General features: G+C 29.6%; 2 protein-coding genes across 4 annotated transcripts; both read right to left on the minus strand.

Annotated features, from left to right (window-relative positions):
* Positions 1-795: 795 nt before the first annotated feature.
* On the minus strand, positions 796-5,292 carry LOC123295951. The gene is made up of 3 exons (XM_044877413.1): positions 4,755-5,292; positions 3,862-4,035; positions 796-1,319 (listed from the first exon to the last, which is right to left on the minus strand). The coding sequence occupies exons 1-3, from the start codon at positions 5,290-5,292 to the stop codon at positions 796-798; spliced, it is 1,236 nt and encodes a 411-aa protein (XP_044733348.1).
* A 2,279-nt stretch (positions 5,293-7,571) lies between these two features.
* On the minus strand, positions 7,572-17,592 carry LOC123295374 (peptidoglycan-recognition protein LC-like). 3 transcript variants are annotated; one of them, XM_044876705.1, is made up of 4 exons: positions 16,733-17,592; positions 15,128-15,286; positions 13,838-14,050; positions 11,357-12,321 (listed from the first exon to the last, which is right to left on the minus strand). In XM_044876705.1, exons 1-4 carry the CDS (start codon positions 17,250-17,252, stop codon positions 11,798-11,800), a joined length of 1,416 nt encoding a protein of 471 aa, XP_044732640.1. In that variant the 5' UTR covers positions 17,253-17,592; the 3' UTR covers positions 11,357-11,797. The 3 variants fall into 3 exon arrangements, with proteins under 3 accessions (XP_044732641.1, XP_044732640.1, XP_044732642.1); XM_044876706.1 differs by lacking the exons at positions 11,357-12,321; positions 13,838-14,050; positions 15,128-15,286 and adding exons at positions 7,572-8,353; positions 8,784-8,951 and having other exon boundaries at positions 16,733-17,577; XM_044876707.1 differs by lacking the exon at positions 13,838-14,050 and having other exon boundaries at positions 16,733-17,590.
* Positions 17,593-18,461: the final 869 nt, after the last annotated feature.

The following is an 18,461-nucleotide window of genomic DNA, read 5'->3' on the forward strand; positions in this document are numbered from 1 at the left end:
ACAAAATTTTTTTCCTAGCATCATTATTTTTAAGCGTTACAAACTTGGGACTAAACTTAATATACTATGTATATTTCATATATACATGGTATAAAAACGTATGTATATCAAATATGGTAGAAGCGATTGTTATGAGAACTAAACGTGTGTGTCAAATTTCAGCTCGATAGCTTTAGTGGAAGCGGGTGAAATATATTGCAAAATTCCAGGACATACGTACAAGTGAAGTTAAATAAAAGCTTTAAACAACACTATAGTCCAGTTCACTTACATAAATCGTAGAAGTGTGACCCAAAAGTTTTGACACTAGATTTTTTTTATTTATTCATTCGTTAGAGGGTTGTTTGGAGACCTTAAATCTGATTTTGCGTATTCGGGAAATTAACCCTTTCGCATACTCAAAATCAGATATAAGGTCTTTAAACAACCTATCGAATTAATAAATAAAAAAAATCTAGTGTCAAAACTTTTGGGTCAATCCGTAAGTGCACTGGAGTACTATATTAAAAGCAAAAACCACTCAAAATATCTGTTGTTATGTGAAATTAGATATGTGGGGGACAAACCATCTAATCGTCTTGTTTATGTTCATAAAAATATTTTTATTTATCATATTAGAATTAAAGCAATTTAAACTATTTACATCCGTTATGGTATTTACTGCCATTAATTAAATTCTTTATCGAGACCTTGATACCGTTGCGACTCGATAATATTGTAGCTTTTATTTAACTTTTGAAGTCATCTTGGAATGAAGTAATCCATCAATGGTGATGATGATTTGAAATAAGTTTTTTAAAATGGTATCTTGCACCAGTCTGGCCATTTTTGAATTTGCTCGAAAAGTTTTTTACCAGGACTTGTAGTTGGCATCAGTTGCAGAGCGCCATTAACCTTATGATTCCTAGTTACAAGTTCCATTTCTACTGAAATATTTATTAGATACTGAGCAGATTCAATTTGTTTCTCAGATGCTTTAATTTTTTCAAAATTTCCAATGAAAGCAATGCCAAAACTTATATTATTAAAATTCATAGTATGATGTCCCTCTTTGTAGAAACCACGACCTTCGTATATTGAACCATCTCCGCCAATTAAAAAATTATATCCAATATCTATTAATCCATGATTAATTGTGTGCTTCTTTAAGACTTCTAAACATTGTTGAACGCATTCGAAGTAAGTTGAACAGTTTGTAGATTCGGTATGAGAAATTACAATTAATTTAACAGGCATATGAAGATCAGTACATTTGTCATTCACCCTTTGGCCTGACCAATTTAATCTTGGTACAATTCCATAATCTTCTAAAGCTGTATCTAAAATAAGATAAACAGTGTACTTTGCTAAAATATACATTCACGCAAGCTTTGGCCTTCACAAGGCTGAAATTTTTGTCACAATACAAATCTGGCTTCGGGCGTGTCTCTTCACGTTTAAATTCTTATCTATTATGGGAAAAAGGTTGACAGAGTTGCCAAGTAAATTATTATTTTGGATGTTTTTCCTTTTCTGGTCTCGTGGCTCCAACCCTAAATAATCCTTCACTTGGCAAGCATATTACCTCCACATACATAATTTTCCCATCCCCTCCCCTTTATCTTGTTTCGACGCCGAGTTCATAAGTTCTTCACGATTCCTGAATCATGAACCATCACTTTAAGAGTGTGTTGGAGACAAATCACTATTATTTTTAATTTAAAAACCAAAATTAAGATCACACCCGCAAGAGAAGATTTATGTATAGATGTAATATATATATATATATATATCTCAGCCAATTAGCTAATTAGCCATTCAGTTAACATCCTAGCCTTTTTTACTAAATGGCGCCGTTCATCTAGCGACTGAATTGTCTGGCTGATGCTTAGGCCATTCGTACAATAGTCTGTAACGACCATTTGACAAAAAAAGGTGAAATGTCTGATATTAGAAATTGTTTATTTTCGTATTTTAAGGAGGGTGACTCGTCAGTAATAGAAAAAAATTAATTAGTTGATAATTATCCGAATTTTTAGTATATTATAATTAATGAAACATATTATTATGTTATACAGTAAATCGCATTTAAGATGAAGAAACCTTCACACTTTCGTCAATTAAGGGGTACCCCTTGGAAAAAATTGAAAAAACCGAAAAAATTTGATACTTTCAGAATTGGATAAAACTTGGTTTATAAGGTAAATATGACCCAAGAAATCCAAAAATCGGGTTCATTTAACAATCGGATAAGTAATTTTGGAAATATGGCCAGAAATTTTGGGCGAATTTGCAATATCTTCAAAACTACCTTCCCAATTGCGAATTTAACGTGATTTTTGAATTTTTTGGGTCAAAATTAGCTTATAAACTGAGTTTTGTCAAAATCGGAAATAATATTTTTTTCTCAATTTTTTGCAATTTTCTAAATTTTCTTAATTTCTCCCCTTCGAAAAAAATCGAAAAAACTGAACAGAATTTTTACTCTCAGAATTGGATAAAACTTGGTGTATAGGATAAAATATCTGGATGACCGAGCTTTGCTCGGTATTCTTAAAAAGACACAAATTTTATCACTAATAGAAGACCGTTTTAAATGTCTCCACACAAATACCAATTTGAATCATTAACTACGATATACACCAATAGATGTCAGGAAGAGTTATAATTTGCATTGCCGGTTTCAGTTTTTCATGAAAAAACGAATAAAACGACGTTTTTTTAAAATGAAACCTTGTTAGATCGACTTATCGCCCCAAAAAACCCCTACATACTCATTTTCATGAAAATCGTTGGAGCCATTTCCAAGATCGTTTATATATATATATATATATATATATATATATATATATATATATATATATATATATATATATATATATATATATATATATATATATATATATATATATATATATATATATATATATATATATACAAGAATTGCTCGTTTAAATATATAAGATATGACCCAAAAAATGCGAAAATCAGGTTCATTTGACGATCGGATAAATATTTTTGAAAATATGGCCTCAAATATAAGGCGAATACCTCGAAAACTACCTACTCTCCTAAATGAACTTCTCTTTCAAAACTCTCGTGAAATGGACTCGAGTTTTGAAATTTTTAGCTTAAAATTAACTTAAAAATGTGACTTATCCCCCTGTATGACAGTGAAACTTTTCAAATTGATATTCCTCTAAATGACGAAAGTGTGAGGGTGTCTTCATCTTAAATGCGAAAAACTGTATAAAACAAAAATTTGTGGTACCTTACTGATCAATTAAGAAGTTTAATTAATTAAAAATACACTAAATAACATAAACATTCTCATAACAGGTTATGATACGTAGTAAATTTTTATTTAAGTAATTACTCTCTTAATAAATCGGTAAGATGCCCCAATATTTTAAAAATATAATAATATGTTTTGCTAACTATAACATACTAAAAATTTCGAATATTTTCTACTAATTTATTTTTTTCTATTACTAGCGAGTCACCCTCCTTAAAATATAACATATTGTTTTTTGGTAATCGTTAGATCAAATATAGCTTAACTTAATAACAAAGTACGCATGAACTTAATAACAATTTACTGCAGAAATTTTTTTCGTTTTGGAATATGTTTAGGGATATCCTCCGAGTGTAAATCCAAATTGGTATCACGGAGAAGTGTGAGCTTCAGCCGCCATCTTGGAAAACATGTTTTATCAAATATCTCGTGAACCGGACATTGTACAACAAAAATAGAAGGGATCATTTTCATAGAGAATAAAAAATTTTCTATAACTTTTATTCAAATTTTTTTTATAATGCATAGGTTTTTATTTATACCGCTCCAAACTTTTCTTAATATGGTTATTGCTAAATATATAGTACAAATAAAATATCCACTACCATTATTTGGTCTTTGTATTGGTCCAGGTAAATTATCACCATTAGTAGTTGATTTCATGTAGATAAATATAATAAGTCCAATGATACTACATATTAACGCCAGTAATAAAGCAGTAAAGAGTTTTCGTCGGGATCGAGGTTTCTTTATTTCTAAAACTAAAATAAAGATTACGTTAAATGTGCTAAAAGAATTAAATAGTATATTACTGGAGTAAATCTAAGCAAAAAAAGGCTGTTATATGGATTAAAAAGTCGAGCAACGAAACTTTGGGGTTTTTCTTTTCACATCAAAATAAGTATTTTTTGAAATTTTTTACTTTCCCGGAGTGGTGTTTAAAAAACAAAATGGCGTCAAAAATGAAATTTTTTTCAGAAATTTTATCATTTTATTTTATATTCGCAAAAGGAGGCATCGGTGCATATCCAAATTTGGTAGGTTTGTAGTACATGTTAAGAACTACTCCTCATAATTTTTTGGTGGGGTTTCGTCCCTTCCCCTCCCAGTTATATATATATGTATACATACATATGGTAAAACAGTTCATTTGACTATAACTTGAAAAATATTCGATTGATTTTAATGAAACTAATATCAATAGTAGGTTTTATTACTTACAACTTTCGGTTAAAATTTTAGCGAAATCCGTTAATAGTTAGTTTTTTTTTTTAAATTGTAGCATTTTTTATTATCTTTCGATTTTATAATAAGTGGTTTACCCGTAAAATGACTCCTTGATCCATATTTTTGCGAAAAACGGAAAATTTAGCACAAAAAAATCTCCATTTAATTAAAAAAAAAAAACTATAGCAGTTTATCCATTTGGGAGCTACGATGCTACAGACAGACACAAACGTCGTGACTTAAAAATACTTACGGGTACTTATGTTGCAATTTTCAATATTCTTATTTGTAATAATAAAAAGTCCATCATCCAATTTTGCAGTCTTAATTTGAGTATCACAATTATTTTCTGGAGTAAATGATGGATTTATATTACCTAAACTATTATCACAGTTATCACTTTCAGTATTATCATTAGTTGAATGTTTATGTCGTCTTTGATCACTATTCACTTCAAGATCTTTGATTGTTAAGTGTTTATGGATTATAACTGATCCTAAATAATTATTTGGGCCTAAATAATTATGGCTATTATGATTATTATTTACTATATCACCCAAATGCACATCACTTGAATTGACAATATTTACACCACTTGTTCGAATCGCTAGCTGGGATACTGATATTAAATCACCATCTGTAGAAAGATTATTTGTTGAATTTGTTGAACTATTACTTTGTACACTTACTGTATCTGAACTTTTGGTCATTGTTCCGTTACATCCTAAATTTTGAAATTTTACTGAACTTATTGAATTATCTTCGTTAGAATTCTCCGAGCAAATCACCATTTTATAAAATGTAATATTTTATAAGAAATAAAATGTTTAATTGTCACATTGCGTAGTTTTTGAACTGATTTTAGGACAATCCTGAATCCTGCTGTAATAATGTAAATTTATGTAGATGTATTATGTTAATAAATGATTTCACGTCACAAATCATAATCACAACAAAGGAAATTTAAAGAGTGAACTTAAGTGTTTATAGCGATTGGCAACTTTAATTACTGACCATAGTTAGAGTACCTAGTTAGAATGAGTTGGCTTTAAATAATTACTGACTGACAACATTGTTCATATTGAATAATTAAGCTACAAATTAATAAATTTTTACATTCCATTCTACTGCAGCTATTTTCTACTCAGGGTCGGATTAAGCCATCGTAGGGCTTGCTTTTATTGGAAATTACAGTTTAGAATCGAGGCAAAACAAAACACCTTTACAAAAAACTTTTGACTTTTGAAGTATGACCCAAATTTAGTAGGATTACATGTCTGGTTGATCAAAATTTGAAAATATTTCGATGTGATAGAGCAAAATTAAATTTTTTGGATTTTGATGACGTCATGAAGTTAAAAAATTTAATTTTTTGATAACACAGGCAAATTTGATCGATCTTATTGGAATTTTTTTTGAAACCCACTAATTTTGGGTCATTTTTTACAGCTGTGATGTCAAGTTTTCGCTAGCTATCACTCTTTGCTTAATATTGGGGCCAGGACTCCACAATCTGGAAACCTATTGGAGCTAGGTTAATTTTGATCCCAAATTTGAAAAGTATGACCCAAATTTAGTAGGATTACATACTTGGTTTATCAAAATTGGATAAAATTTCGATGTGATAGAGCAAAATTAAATTTTTTGGATTTTGATGACGTCATGAAGTTAAAAAATTTGATTTTTTGATAACACAGGCAAATTTGATCCGATCTTATTGGAAATTTTTTTGAAACCCACTAATTTTGGGTCATTCTTTACAGCTGTGATGTCAAGTTTTCGTTAGCTATTACTCTTTGCTTAATATTGGGGCCAGGACTCCACAATCTGGAAACCTATTGGAGTTAGGTTAATTTTGATCCCAAATTTGAAAAGTATGACCCAAATTTAGTAGGATTACATACGTGGTTTATCAAAATTGGATAAAATTTCGATGTGATAGCGCAAAATTAAATTTTTTGGATTTTGATGACGTTATGAAGTTAAAAAATTTGATTTTTTGATAACACAGGCAAATTTGATCCGATCTTATTGGAATTTTTTTTGAAACCCACTAATTTTGGGTCATTCTTTTCAGCTGTGATGTCAATTTTTCGCTATCTAGCACTCAAGTGCTTAATTCTGGGACCAGGACTCTAGGTTAATTTTGATATCAAATTTGAAAATTACGACCCTTTAGTAGGATTTCATACTTGGATTATTGCCAATATGATACTGTTTGATACCTTTTAATGAACAGCGAATAAAATAAAAATTACAATTTTAATCCAATTTTGCTTCTTTACTCTGTATTATTTACTTTATTTATTTTAAGCAAAATTTTGTTTTGCTCGGAATCGTGGAGAGAAATCAATATTTTATTTTGATACTCTATCATTTGAATAAATTAAAAAAGTATATCAATTATATGTACAGACTATTGCGAAATTCAAATCGGATGATATATCTCGTCATACAAGTTGATAATTCATAATTTAATGCCATTTTTTTTTAATCATTTTTACATTCATTTTTTAAGATATTTACATTGCCATAAAAGTGTAATTAAAAGCGAGTATTATCAACTAACTTATTGCTTAATTAAGTTGATAAATAATAGATATTACCGAAGTATAATCATATGAATGTGTATTATATTTTTATTAACAATTAGATTTTTACTTTCCCACCGATTTTTTCAACCAATTAGTAGTTGTATCTTGGTTGTTGTTATCACTAACCAATCCTACGATAGCATCATTCTTCCTCATTTTGATGTTTTATAATATTTACTATTTTGAAGACTTTTACTATTTACTTGAAATTGAAGAAAATCGATTGGCTTAAAAATAAGTTAAGTCTTTATAAGATACTTGCCATAATTTTTTTTTTTAAATTTTAAATGTTGGATTTGATATATACTCTACATATTCTGTTAGCACCAGCGAAATTGATATAATTTTAGGCAATAATGGAAATACAAAAATAAGAACAAAAATATTTATTAAAAAAAAAAATAAACATATAATATACACAAAGGTGTAGACAAATTTATGTTAACAATAATTTTAGATGAAAAATGTTTGTCGGTGTCCCCATCAAACTCTGAAACTTTTAATGACGTAATTTTTTTTATTGGTTAACTACAAAACGAGCTATTAGCCATAATAGATTAAAAAGGACCACCCAATATAATTTTGACCAACAATTTCCATGGTAGAGATTGTATGTTAACGTAAATCTGACTAGTCGTTGCTTACCATTCTAAAAATATTTTATAATTAAAGTTTAATAAATTTGTTAAAAAAACAAAATATGGCCAAATATATCAGACTTTCGTTATGTTATTTGAATAATGTGGCCATGTTTGTATTATGTCATACACTTCTTGGCCAGGACTTAATGTAGCATCAACATCTCTTGCTCCTATAATTTGATAATTTGGTGTTAATATATGCATCTCTTCTGCTTTTTTGATCAATTTTTTAGCAGCTTCAATTTGTATTTGAGGTGGCTTAAGTGTATTAAATGTACCAATAAATGCTATACCAATACTTTTTGCATTATAACTGTAAGTATGGGCTCCTTCTGCATACCATCCTCTTCCCTCATAAGCTAATCCATCACCTCCGACTAAAAAATTATAACCAATGTCCCACCAACCATTACTTTCTAAATGAAATGTTTGTATTTGACGGCATTGATATTTACATTGGGCTCGTGTTGTACAGCTTTCTGTCGCTGTATGCATTATTATTACGAAAGGAACAGGAAGATCTAAAACGTTTGCCGGTTGTGAGGGAGGTTGTGCTATCCATTCTTGACGAGGTATTATTCGTAATTTTGTTGGGCCCGCTATACTTATATTTGATCCTAATATAAATAAAAAAATAATAAAATATTAATTGATAGTATTTAATTTATTTTTAAATGCCAGAATTAATTTTTTTTAATGTGCTTCTTACGGAGACTAGTGGCGGTTTTAGGTGCGACAAATTTGGGTCATCGCCCCGAGCCTCATGCTAAGAAATAGTAAGTGCTGTGGAAATAACAATTTAGTCCACTATGGACAGTTATTGTGCACGACCACTATTAGAGTGCAGTGCTAAAAGTGGTTAGAAATATATTTTGAAATCAAGATTGTAAATTGATTTTGTCTGAAATAATTAATGCATGAAGGTACTTTTGTGTTAAACATTAAAGTATCGGAAAGCTTTCAAGGAATTCATCTAGTGGTGCTTTATTGACATGTCAATTGACGCACGTATGACCGATACCCTTAAATAAAATTTGTTCAATTTACCATCAATTGGAATATTTTTATCTTGTTCATTAGTGTCCGGTCTCCATCTAACAAATGTTCGATTAGTAATGTTTTTATATAAAAATACTCCTCCAATTAGTAAAAATATTAATAAAATTAAGGTAAATGGTGATGCTAATAATAAAATTGATCGAAGTTTTCCAGTTTCTGAAAGCATAAACAAATATTGTTAATATATGACTAAAAGGAATATAATTTATAAATATCATAATAAAATAGAATGAAGCGAAAAAATTTTTTATAAATCTTATTTATAGTTAATTAATAAAAATAGTTTTAATTTTCTTTTTTGATTGAACAAAAGATTTACTTATAGATTAGTATTTCGGCTGTTGCTAGAACCCTATTGGCGATTTTCCAGATATTTACAGTTTAATGTTTGGAAAAACTCCAAAAAGGTCATTTTAAAAGCTGAAAAACGGGGCTTAAAATTAGATTTTTCAGCCTATCAATATCCTAAAATAATGTTTGATAAAGTTCTGAAGAGTAATTTACACGTTACTGCATTTTAGACGCACATTTTTCAATTCTTTTTCGCCCATTAATAACAATGTAAAAGACAGAGATATTAAATATTTCAGTCTTATACATTGTTATAAATAATGTTATAAAGAATTATAACATCTTTTGAAGAATTAAAAAATGAGAATTTTTTTCGCTTCATCCTTTTATAAAACGACTCATATGAAACGCAATAATTACTCAAAATACCTGTTATTATGTGACATAAGATGTTTCGGGGGCAAATAATCTATAATCGTCTTGATTATAGTGCATAGAAATATTTTTGTTATTTTACGTTGTAGAATTAAAGTTTTATATATTTAAATTATTTACATCCGTTTTAGTATATACTGACTATTAATAACAATTATTTATCGAGACCTTGATATCATAGCGATTCGATAATTATAGCTTTTATTTAACTTTTAAAATCTTCTTATAAAATAAAAGAATCCACCAAAAATAAATAGTGACTAAATTTCAGTCTTGGCAAATTTTTAAATTGGTGCTTTGGACCAGTTTGGCCATTTTTGAATTTGTTCGTAAAGTTTTTTACCAGGGCTCGGAGTAGGTCTCAGTTGCAAAGCACCTAAAACCTTATAATCCATCTTCAAAAATTCCATTTCTACTGAAATATTTAATAGGTACAGAGCAGCCGTAATCTGTGTTTCAGGTGCTTCAATCTCCTCAAAATTTCCAATGAAAGCAATGCCTAAACTTTTTCTATTCCAAAGTCTGGTATGCGACCCTTCTTTATAGAATCCACGACCTTCGTATATTGAACCATCACCACCAATTAAGAAATTATACCCAATATCAAACCATCCATTATTAATTGTGTGCATATTTAAAACTATTAAACATTGTTGAACGCATTCGGAATAAGTTGAACAGTTTGATAATGCGGTATGGGAAATGATAATTAAATTAACAGGCAATTTAAGATTATGGCATTCGTTATTTACTACTTGTCTTGACCATTTTAACCGTGATACAATTCCATACTTTTCTAAATAAGTATCTGAAATATGGATAAAGAGATTTTGCTGAAATATAGAAAAATTAACCTTTAGTAACAAAGGCCGTCACTCATAAACGCGCCCAATGTCGGCGAATTCCAACCCATCTATATTAAAAAGCCTTTACATTAATAAGTCGGTATTTTCGATCATGATTTGCGAGTATGTAAAGTTGAGATGTTGCATGGGTATGTATACAGAGTAGAAAAATTTAGTTGAAGATCAAGCTAAAATGAACTTATATTTACCTAGGCTTAAAAGTTATTAAACAGACGAATGATTTTTATTGTTCTTGATAACTTTTGTCTGGTTATTTTATGCTCTTGCTTTTGACAATTTTAAATTGCAAATGTTAGGTTTTTTATAAGAATTTTAGGATCTTAATTGACTTTTAAAACAACCCGGACAACTAGACCTGATGTCAGAACATGATCAGAGCGTGAGCTAAAGCTATTTAGACGCTCCGGGCGTACAAAGGGTTGGGGGTGGGCCCCCCCCCCCCCCCATCACTGAGCATGATGTCCCCAATCTTAAACTTTTTTTTCAGTTATTTTGGATTGGTTAACGGCAAAACGAGCTATTAGCCACAATCGATTGATGTGGCCCACCAATCGATTGATGTATACATGTTGCGTATGTTTCATGATCGTGAATACTCATAGCTTTTATATATTTTTAATTTTCGAATCTCAAATAGACACGTTATTCCCAGGTGAAAAACACAGAAAATTGTTATCAGATTTGCGTGGAGGTGTATAAGGCGATTGCTTGGATTATTATATACAATTGTGTGCAACAATTATTAACAATTAACAAATAATGTAATCTTAATAAATAAAATTGGACATTCAGATTTTCTTTTTCGTTTATTTTTTAAAAACAAAAATCAATATACAAACTGTAGTAAATTTTATTTTCGACAACTTTCCTTATTATATAAATTTCTATTTGATTAATATATTAATTGATAAATTTTCAAAAATAAAAATCATTATTAACGGAACTTAATGTCGTTAAAGGTAGGCCCGATTTACAAAATATTAATAATAAAATTAAAACTAATAATTTTTTGTTCTTGTTTGATACAAAGGATGAATTATGTAGTAACAACAACTGTTAACCACAGCCATTATAACCGATTAAGTTAAAAAAAAAGACAAAGATACAGGTACAAAGTGGTTAAAATTTCTTTGTATAGATTAAATAAAATTTGTTCCCTACACATCTCCAAAAGTATATTGATATTTTTACCCAGGTTTTGGAAGGACCTAAATGCAAATGGAACATTTTTTTGGCTCTCTGTATTATTTAAAATTTTAACGTACTTTATCACATATTGATTATATTGAGATTGCGAGGCATTGTAAGTATTCGTACAATTAAAGTTTATCGTTAGTTATTGCTTTTCCTAAATATTATTAAAAAATTTGCTATCATGTCTAATTATATTTTATCAGATTATATTTTTTACTATGGTGGTATTTTAGACCAGGATGGAATATCTTTTAATTGTTCAATCAGAAATTTTCCAGGACTTAGGGTCGCAGTCAAATCAGAAGCAGCTAAAATTCTATAATCTTCTGCTAAAACCTTCAATTCTACTGCTAATTTAAAGAGATTTTTAGCAGCTTCAATTTGATTTTGTGTTGCTGGATATTTCTCAAAATTTCCAATAAAAGCAATGCCTAAACTTTTTTTGTTGTACGTTATTGTATGAGCTCCTTCTTTATAGAATCCAAGACCTTCATATATTAAACCATCACCACCAATTAAGAAATTATACCCAATATCTAAGTAGTGATTTGTAACTGTGTGATAGTTTAGTATTGATTTACATATATCAACACATGATGAATAAGTTGAACAATTTGGTGTTACTGTATGTTGAATTATAATTAATTTGACGGGTAATTTTAAATCAGTAATTTCATCATTGATTGATTGTCTTGACCACTTAATGTGAGGTACGATGCCATTTTTCTCTAAATCAGTATCTGGAATATCGATGAAGTTTAATTACTTATCTAATCTTTTTTTTCAAGAAAATCAGAGAAATAAAATACACCTATTAAGAATTCAAGCATTTCAGCATTGCATGCATGCATCTTTATCGAAGTAAAGCATTTTCCTATTAAATATTTTCCAATTTCAAGATTTATTGATGATCAAAAGAAATCAGCTGAGTATGTAGACGTAATAGATGATTTTACAATTCCGAGTCTATTACTTAAAAAACCATTATCCGAATATAAGAGCAGGCGCTAGAAAGAGTTGGGTGTGCAAAATCTGAGGACCGCATTTTGTCAATTGATTCTTATTCAGAAAAGCTTACAGATTAATATTTCGGATCCTGCCAGAAACTCTTTTGGTTTAATTTTTGTATATCTCTCTCCAGAAACAGTTTAATGTCAATTTTTTGAACCAAATAATTGACATTAAGCTATCCGAGTAATTCTTTCCTAAAGTTCACCGTTTTTGAATTATTAACAGTTAAATGTTTGAAAAAACTTCAGAAAGGTTATTTTCAAAGCTGAAAATTAATGCAAATAGATCAAACTTTTGAGCATTTGAGCTTTTAAAAATAACACGCAACTCTATAGCACCTGCTCTATAAGACAAAATTTTCTAGGTATGCTAGGCCTACAGTCTCAACATTAAATCAACTGACTTGAGTGAGTCAGGGTACGACTCAAAATTAAAGTATTATCAACTTATCCAATTGTTGGTATTTCTAAACGATTTATTCATGTCGTATTTAACATAATGTTTGAGAAAGGTTCTCGAGGTTAATTTTTTGCAGATTAAAAAACTAAGCCAATAGTTAAAAATAAAAGGCCTAAAAATATTTAACTCTGTAAAGGTAGTTAATTTAACAGTTAGTAAAAATATAAAAGAAAATAATTAGTAAAAATAATTAGCTTTCGAAATAATCAATAAGATAATCCCAACAGAATCAATTACTCTGAATGTTCCCTGAAGGGTGGACCATTTTAATATATTATGGCAAATAGTTCGTCGTGTAATTAACCAATCAAAAAATAACTTTAAAAGGTAACAGATAAAACATTTTTTCGAAATAGTTGCTTTCGGAGGAAATGATACTTAAAAATATATCACTATATTGCATTTAATCGAAAGAAAATACGCTTAAAGTTTATCGATAATTGTAAGTCAAAGTCATGGACACAGGCGAATGTTCTTTATTGCCCTTGGCAGCTTTAGACCGTAGCTAGCGTGTTTTCTTTCGATTAAATGCAATAATGACATATCTGTAAGTCGCATTTTGAACCAAAATTAAATTTAAGGATCTACATTGACTATAAAAGCAACCCGGAGAACTATGCCAAACTACAAAACCTGCTACTAGCCATAATAGATAAAAATGGTCCACTCTATGAAGCCCGTTTAAATTGAATTTATAGGCAAACTTGGTTAAAGAAGGTTCATTTATATGTTTAAAAAAATTGAATACAATTTTTAATGATATGAGTAAAAAAAATATTTAATTGCCTTTGGAAATCCTTCTGTCCAGAGAGTGTTCTTCCTTAAATTTGGTTATATTAGGTAGTGAATTATAATAGCGAATTCCATTAAATGTCACACCGTTTATCTTCTGCCCCGGTTGTGAAAATACGCCTTGAAAATTTGGTTCGAATTTTCTATAATAATTCCAATTAGTGTAATCTTTAGTGCCAGTGTTATTTGAAACAGTGATAGCGGACTCTGAGAAAAAAAAGATTTATTGCGGTTTTTTCTTCAAAATACGAATTACTACATAGTTATAATGTCTACATGTAAATTCTTTGTAGGTTGCTTACACCAGACGGAAGTGGAGGTACAAGCAGGCGTATCTGCGCCTCTTGTCAGAGAATACATTCAGGAAATGGTGAAGAATAATCTCAAGAAGGACATCTTAGACTTTCTAGATGCTAGATATACCAAAGAAGGCCTGCTGACGACCATGTTAAAATTAGTGTTGTTTGAGATACTTTCATTTCTTTGCCATTTAGTATCTGGTCATTTAGAGACAACGGTTAGTCGTATTTAATACCGATACCATAAAACTGGGGATACATCTGGTTCACGTTAAAATATAAAATATATCGGGCTATCCAGCACAATTGATTCCGTTAGGAAAGCACATTGGTAAATTTTTTTTGTAATTCGTAAAGAGTAAAGAATTTACTATGACAGAAGGTGCACAATGACTGGAGTATTTAATTCCAAATGAATTGGTATAACCGCGCGAACGCGGGATCATCTAGTCAATAAATTATGACAAACTTTATCAGAGGCTTATCAGGAAATGCGACTAGATCCAATAATTCAAACATGATTGATTTGATTCGTTTATGCCCTGTCGATTTGGAATAAAATACTGAAGTCATATGTCAGTGAGTTTTTTTTTGCAGGGTTTAGTTACAATTAGAGATATTTAATCTACTTTATACACTGTGACACAAGAGTAACGGGAAGGTCCAAGAACTTTTCAGAGAAGCTTTCACGCAAACATAGCATGTTGACCCTTGATTGAAACATTTTTTAAAAAAAGTCTTACTTCTTTATCAAGTTCTTAGACCATCCCGTACTTTTATGACATCCAATATATACATATTGTAATATGCAGTACAGTAGAACCTCGATTATCCAAATTATTGAGTTAGAAATGGTTTATATCTACATAGGTAAAGCTATAGTATTTTTTTAAATAATAAAAATGGTAAAAAATGTTGAATAATCCGGATTTTACTGTATCTTTGAAGTAATTAAAAGTAAAGCTTAAAATAACGTATTCATTACCATTATTATATGGCCTTGGTATTGGTCCAGGCGATTTGCTACTAGTACCACTAGTTTTGGTATAGAAAAATATAATAAGTCCAATGATACTGCATATTAACACCAATAATAATGCAATTAATAATTTTCGTTGCGACCGGGGATTCTTTTCTCCTAAAACTAAAATAAAAAAATACGTTAAATGTGTCACGTTAATGATACAGTAGAATCCGGTTTATCCGATACTACAATGAGCCATAACAAAGGATAGATAGTACCTTTAATATTTTCATAGATTCTTCATAATGTTTTTAACTTAATTATTTTCTGTTAATTATTCTAATTTCTAAGAAAACAAGTCGATTGAGAAAATTGGAAAATTCAATTCATGTTATCGAAACTAATATAAAAAAATTATATTTCAAATGATAATCTTAAAAACCCACGATTTTATTATATATTTATATTCTTAGAACATAGTCATCAATGTTTTTACAACCAAAGGTCAAAATATATCTTATAATTTATTTTTATAAAAATTCCGAAAATACACTACTACCTTCAAACTTAAAGGCGACCATACACTATTAAGCATTGTATATACGAAATTTTGATCGCACCTTAACCCATCCATGGGCAAACGTGGCTTAGAGAAGTCACTCAGACTTCTGTATCAAACATACGAGTAAGACAGAGAGACAACATTTCTTTTTCTACCTATCTCATTACTGTTAGAGAAATTGAGATAGGTAGAAGAGTCGTATACCTGTCTCGCTTCCTCCTCTATGAGCAATACGGATTTGCATAAAGAGACACACAATAAACTTTATGGCACGTAATAAACTTATAACAATGGTGGCTTTGACTTAAGCCCACGCCAGCCTTAAGCATATATATCCTTTATAGCACCTAGGCGACAAATAACATCTTAGAGAAATAATATAAAGAAATTATTTTGTTTCAATTTTTGACGTATAATTGAATTAAATATATTTTGTTTCTCTCTAAGCAATCTTTTGAGGAACACCCATTTTTAATCAACTCAATATTCAAATTTCATTAGGTACCCTTTGAGTTGTTTTTTAGATAACGACTTGTGAATTATTTATTATGCACTTTCGATATTCCATGTTTTGTTTGGTTTTCTATAAGTTATCAGTAAAAAGAAGTCTTCAATCAATAAGAAATGGGACGGGTGGTTTACACTACGTTTGCTTTTATGCGACCGTCATAGCTCATAAACAATGCTTTTTTATTTTGCTTGACAGAATTATTGTTGTGCGCATGCCTGTAATCGCATAAAAGCAAATGCGTCGCAAAACGCCTATTTCTATTGAAGAATATCATTGTCTTGAACCGCATTTGTTTCTGGTATCTAAACAAGCCTTCTGATAAAAGTTAATCACTGACATTCCACAATACTCGTTTACATAAACTGTGAATCCAAGACTGTGAGACCCCTACATGTTGAGATTATTAAGAATTACAAATAGGTTTTATCTATTTATCAACAATTTATCGGAGAATGAACTAAGAATAATTAATTAAAGTTTAAATGCAAACATATTGTCAGATATTTTGAGTAAATTAGCGTTTACGATTTGAAAAAGTATGAAAACTACTTACGAGTATTTATGTTACAATTTTCAATATTCTTATTTGTAATAATAAAAAGTCCATCATCCAATTTTGCAGTCTTAATTTGAGTATCACAATTATTTTCTGGAGTAAATGATGGATTTATATTACCTAAACTATTATCACAGTTATCACTTTCAATATTACCATTAATTGCATATTTATGTGGTCTTTGATCACTATTTACTTCAAGATCTCTAATTGTTAACTGTTTATTAACTGTAATTGGTCCTAAATAATTATTATGCACTTCATCGCCCACACGCACATGACTTGAATTGACAATATTTAAACCATTTTCTGGAACAGCTAACCGGGATGGTGATATTAATACACCATCAGCAGTCAGATTTTCACTATCTGTAGAACTTATTGAATCATCACTTTGTACACTTAAAGTATCCAAACTTTTGGCTATTGTTGTATTGTTATTTTGGAAATTTTGTAACTTAATTGAACTAGTTGAATTATTTTCATTTTCGTTTGAATCACCCATAAAAGTGACCATTTTAATAAGGAAGGAAATATTTTTAAAATAATTAAGAAACAAAATTTGTAATTACCACATAATTATTACGTGTTTTTGTACTGATTCCAAGGCCTCACTAAATAATATATGCAAATGTACGTAGTTATTTTATGTATACAAATAATTTCACATCACAGATCATCACAACAAAGGAAAACTTAAGTTTTTTTTTGCTGTTGATGTGATTGCAACTCCAACTACTGTGACTACATTATTCATATTGAATACGTATGCCACAAACTATGTTTTAAATTTTTACATTCAACCACAGATTGGTTGTTATTCCACTCCCCGCATTAATAAGCGAGTTTATTTGCTATTTGTTTGAAAATTTTTTTATATGTGAGTTTATCTTTATGCAATTAATACATAAAACATAACTCAACATTTTGATAAAATATCATTTTAAACATATACTAATTATAGATGGTTCTTATCATTGGATTCGTTCATTGTGATGGTACTTAATAAGAAGCTGTCAAAAGAATCTTGGTCTATTTAAGATGATAATATCAATTAAAGATTTTTATCAATATCTATTTTAGTTTATCTTGATACTAGCAGTTACCCGGCTGCTAGCCAATTTCAACTTTAATAACAAATACTACTGCGTTATATAGGCTTCATTTCATTGTCCTTATAACTCCTCATTTCACTTATGCCCCTTTTGTTCTCAAGTTCATTGGTTTGAATTTTTTGCTACGGAATTCTAATATTTAAAAAATATAATACAGCTCATGTTACTCGCTGATAATGTAGCTTTTATACTGGTGAAAATTTTTTTTAAATCGGTCCAGTAGTTTTGATTTTAACCATTACAAACAAACACAAAAAGACAAACAAAAAATCAAATCTTTTCTCTTTATATAATATTAGTGTAGAAAAAGTACGTCAATTCAGTGCCTTTAGAAGTCATAAGTTCTGTTTTAATTCATTAGTTTGTCGCATTTCTAGATTTTCCTTTTAATTTTGTGCAAAGTGGGCTTATTACAGATTAATTTCTTTGCTGAAGATGTGTCAGGAGTAAACGTAGAGTTGGGAGAAGCTATGAACTATATGCATTTTTTCAAGAAATCTGCAACACCCCCAAATCGTTTGCATGTCCATTTTTCTCCGTAAAGTTTACAAAAACATATCTCTGTTGAAAACCTTATTGACATCAAATCGCAAAAAACCGCATTCAAATCC

This window comes from Chrysoperla carnea, chromosome 3 (assembly GCF_905475395.1).
Source record: "Chrysoperla carnea chromosome 3, inChrCarn1.1, whole genome shotgun sequence".
Classification (NCBI taxonomy): domain Eukaryota; kingdom Metazoa; phylum Arthropoda; class Insecta; order Neuroptera; family Chrysopidae; genus Chrysoperla; species Chrysoperla carnea.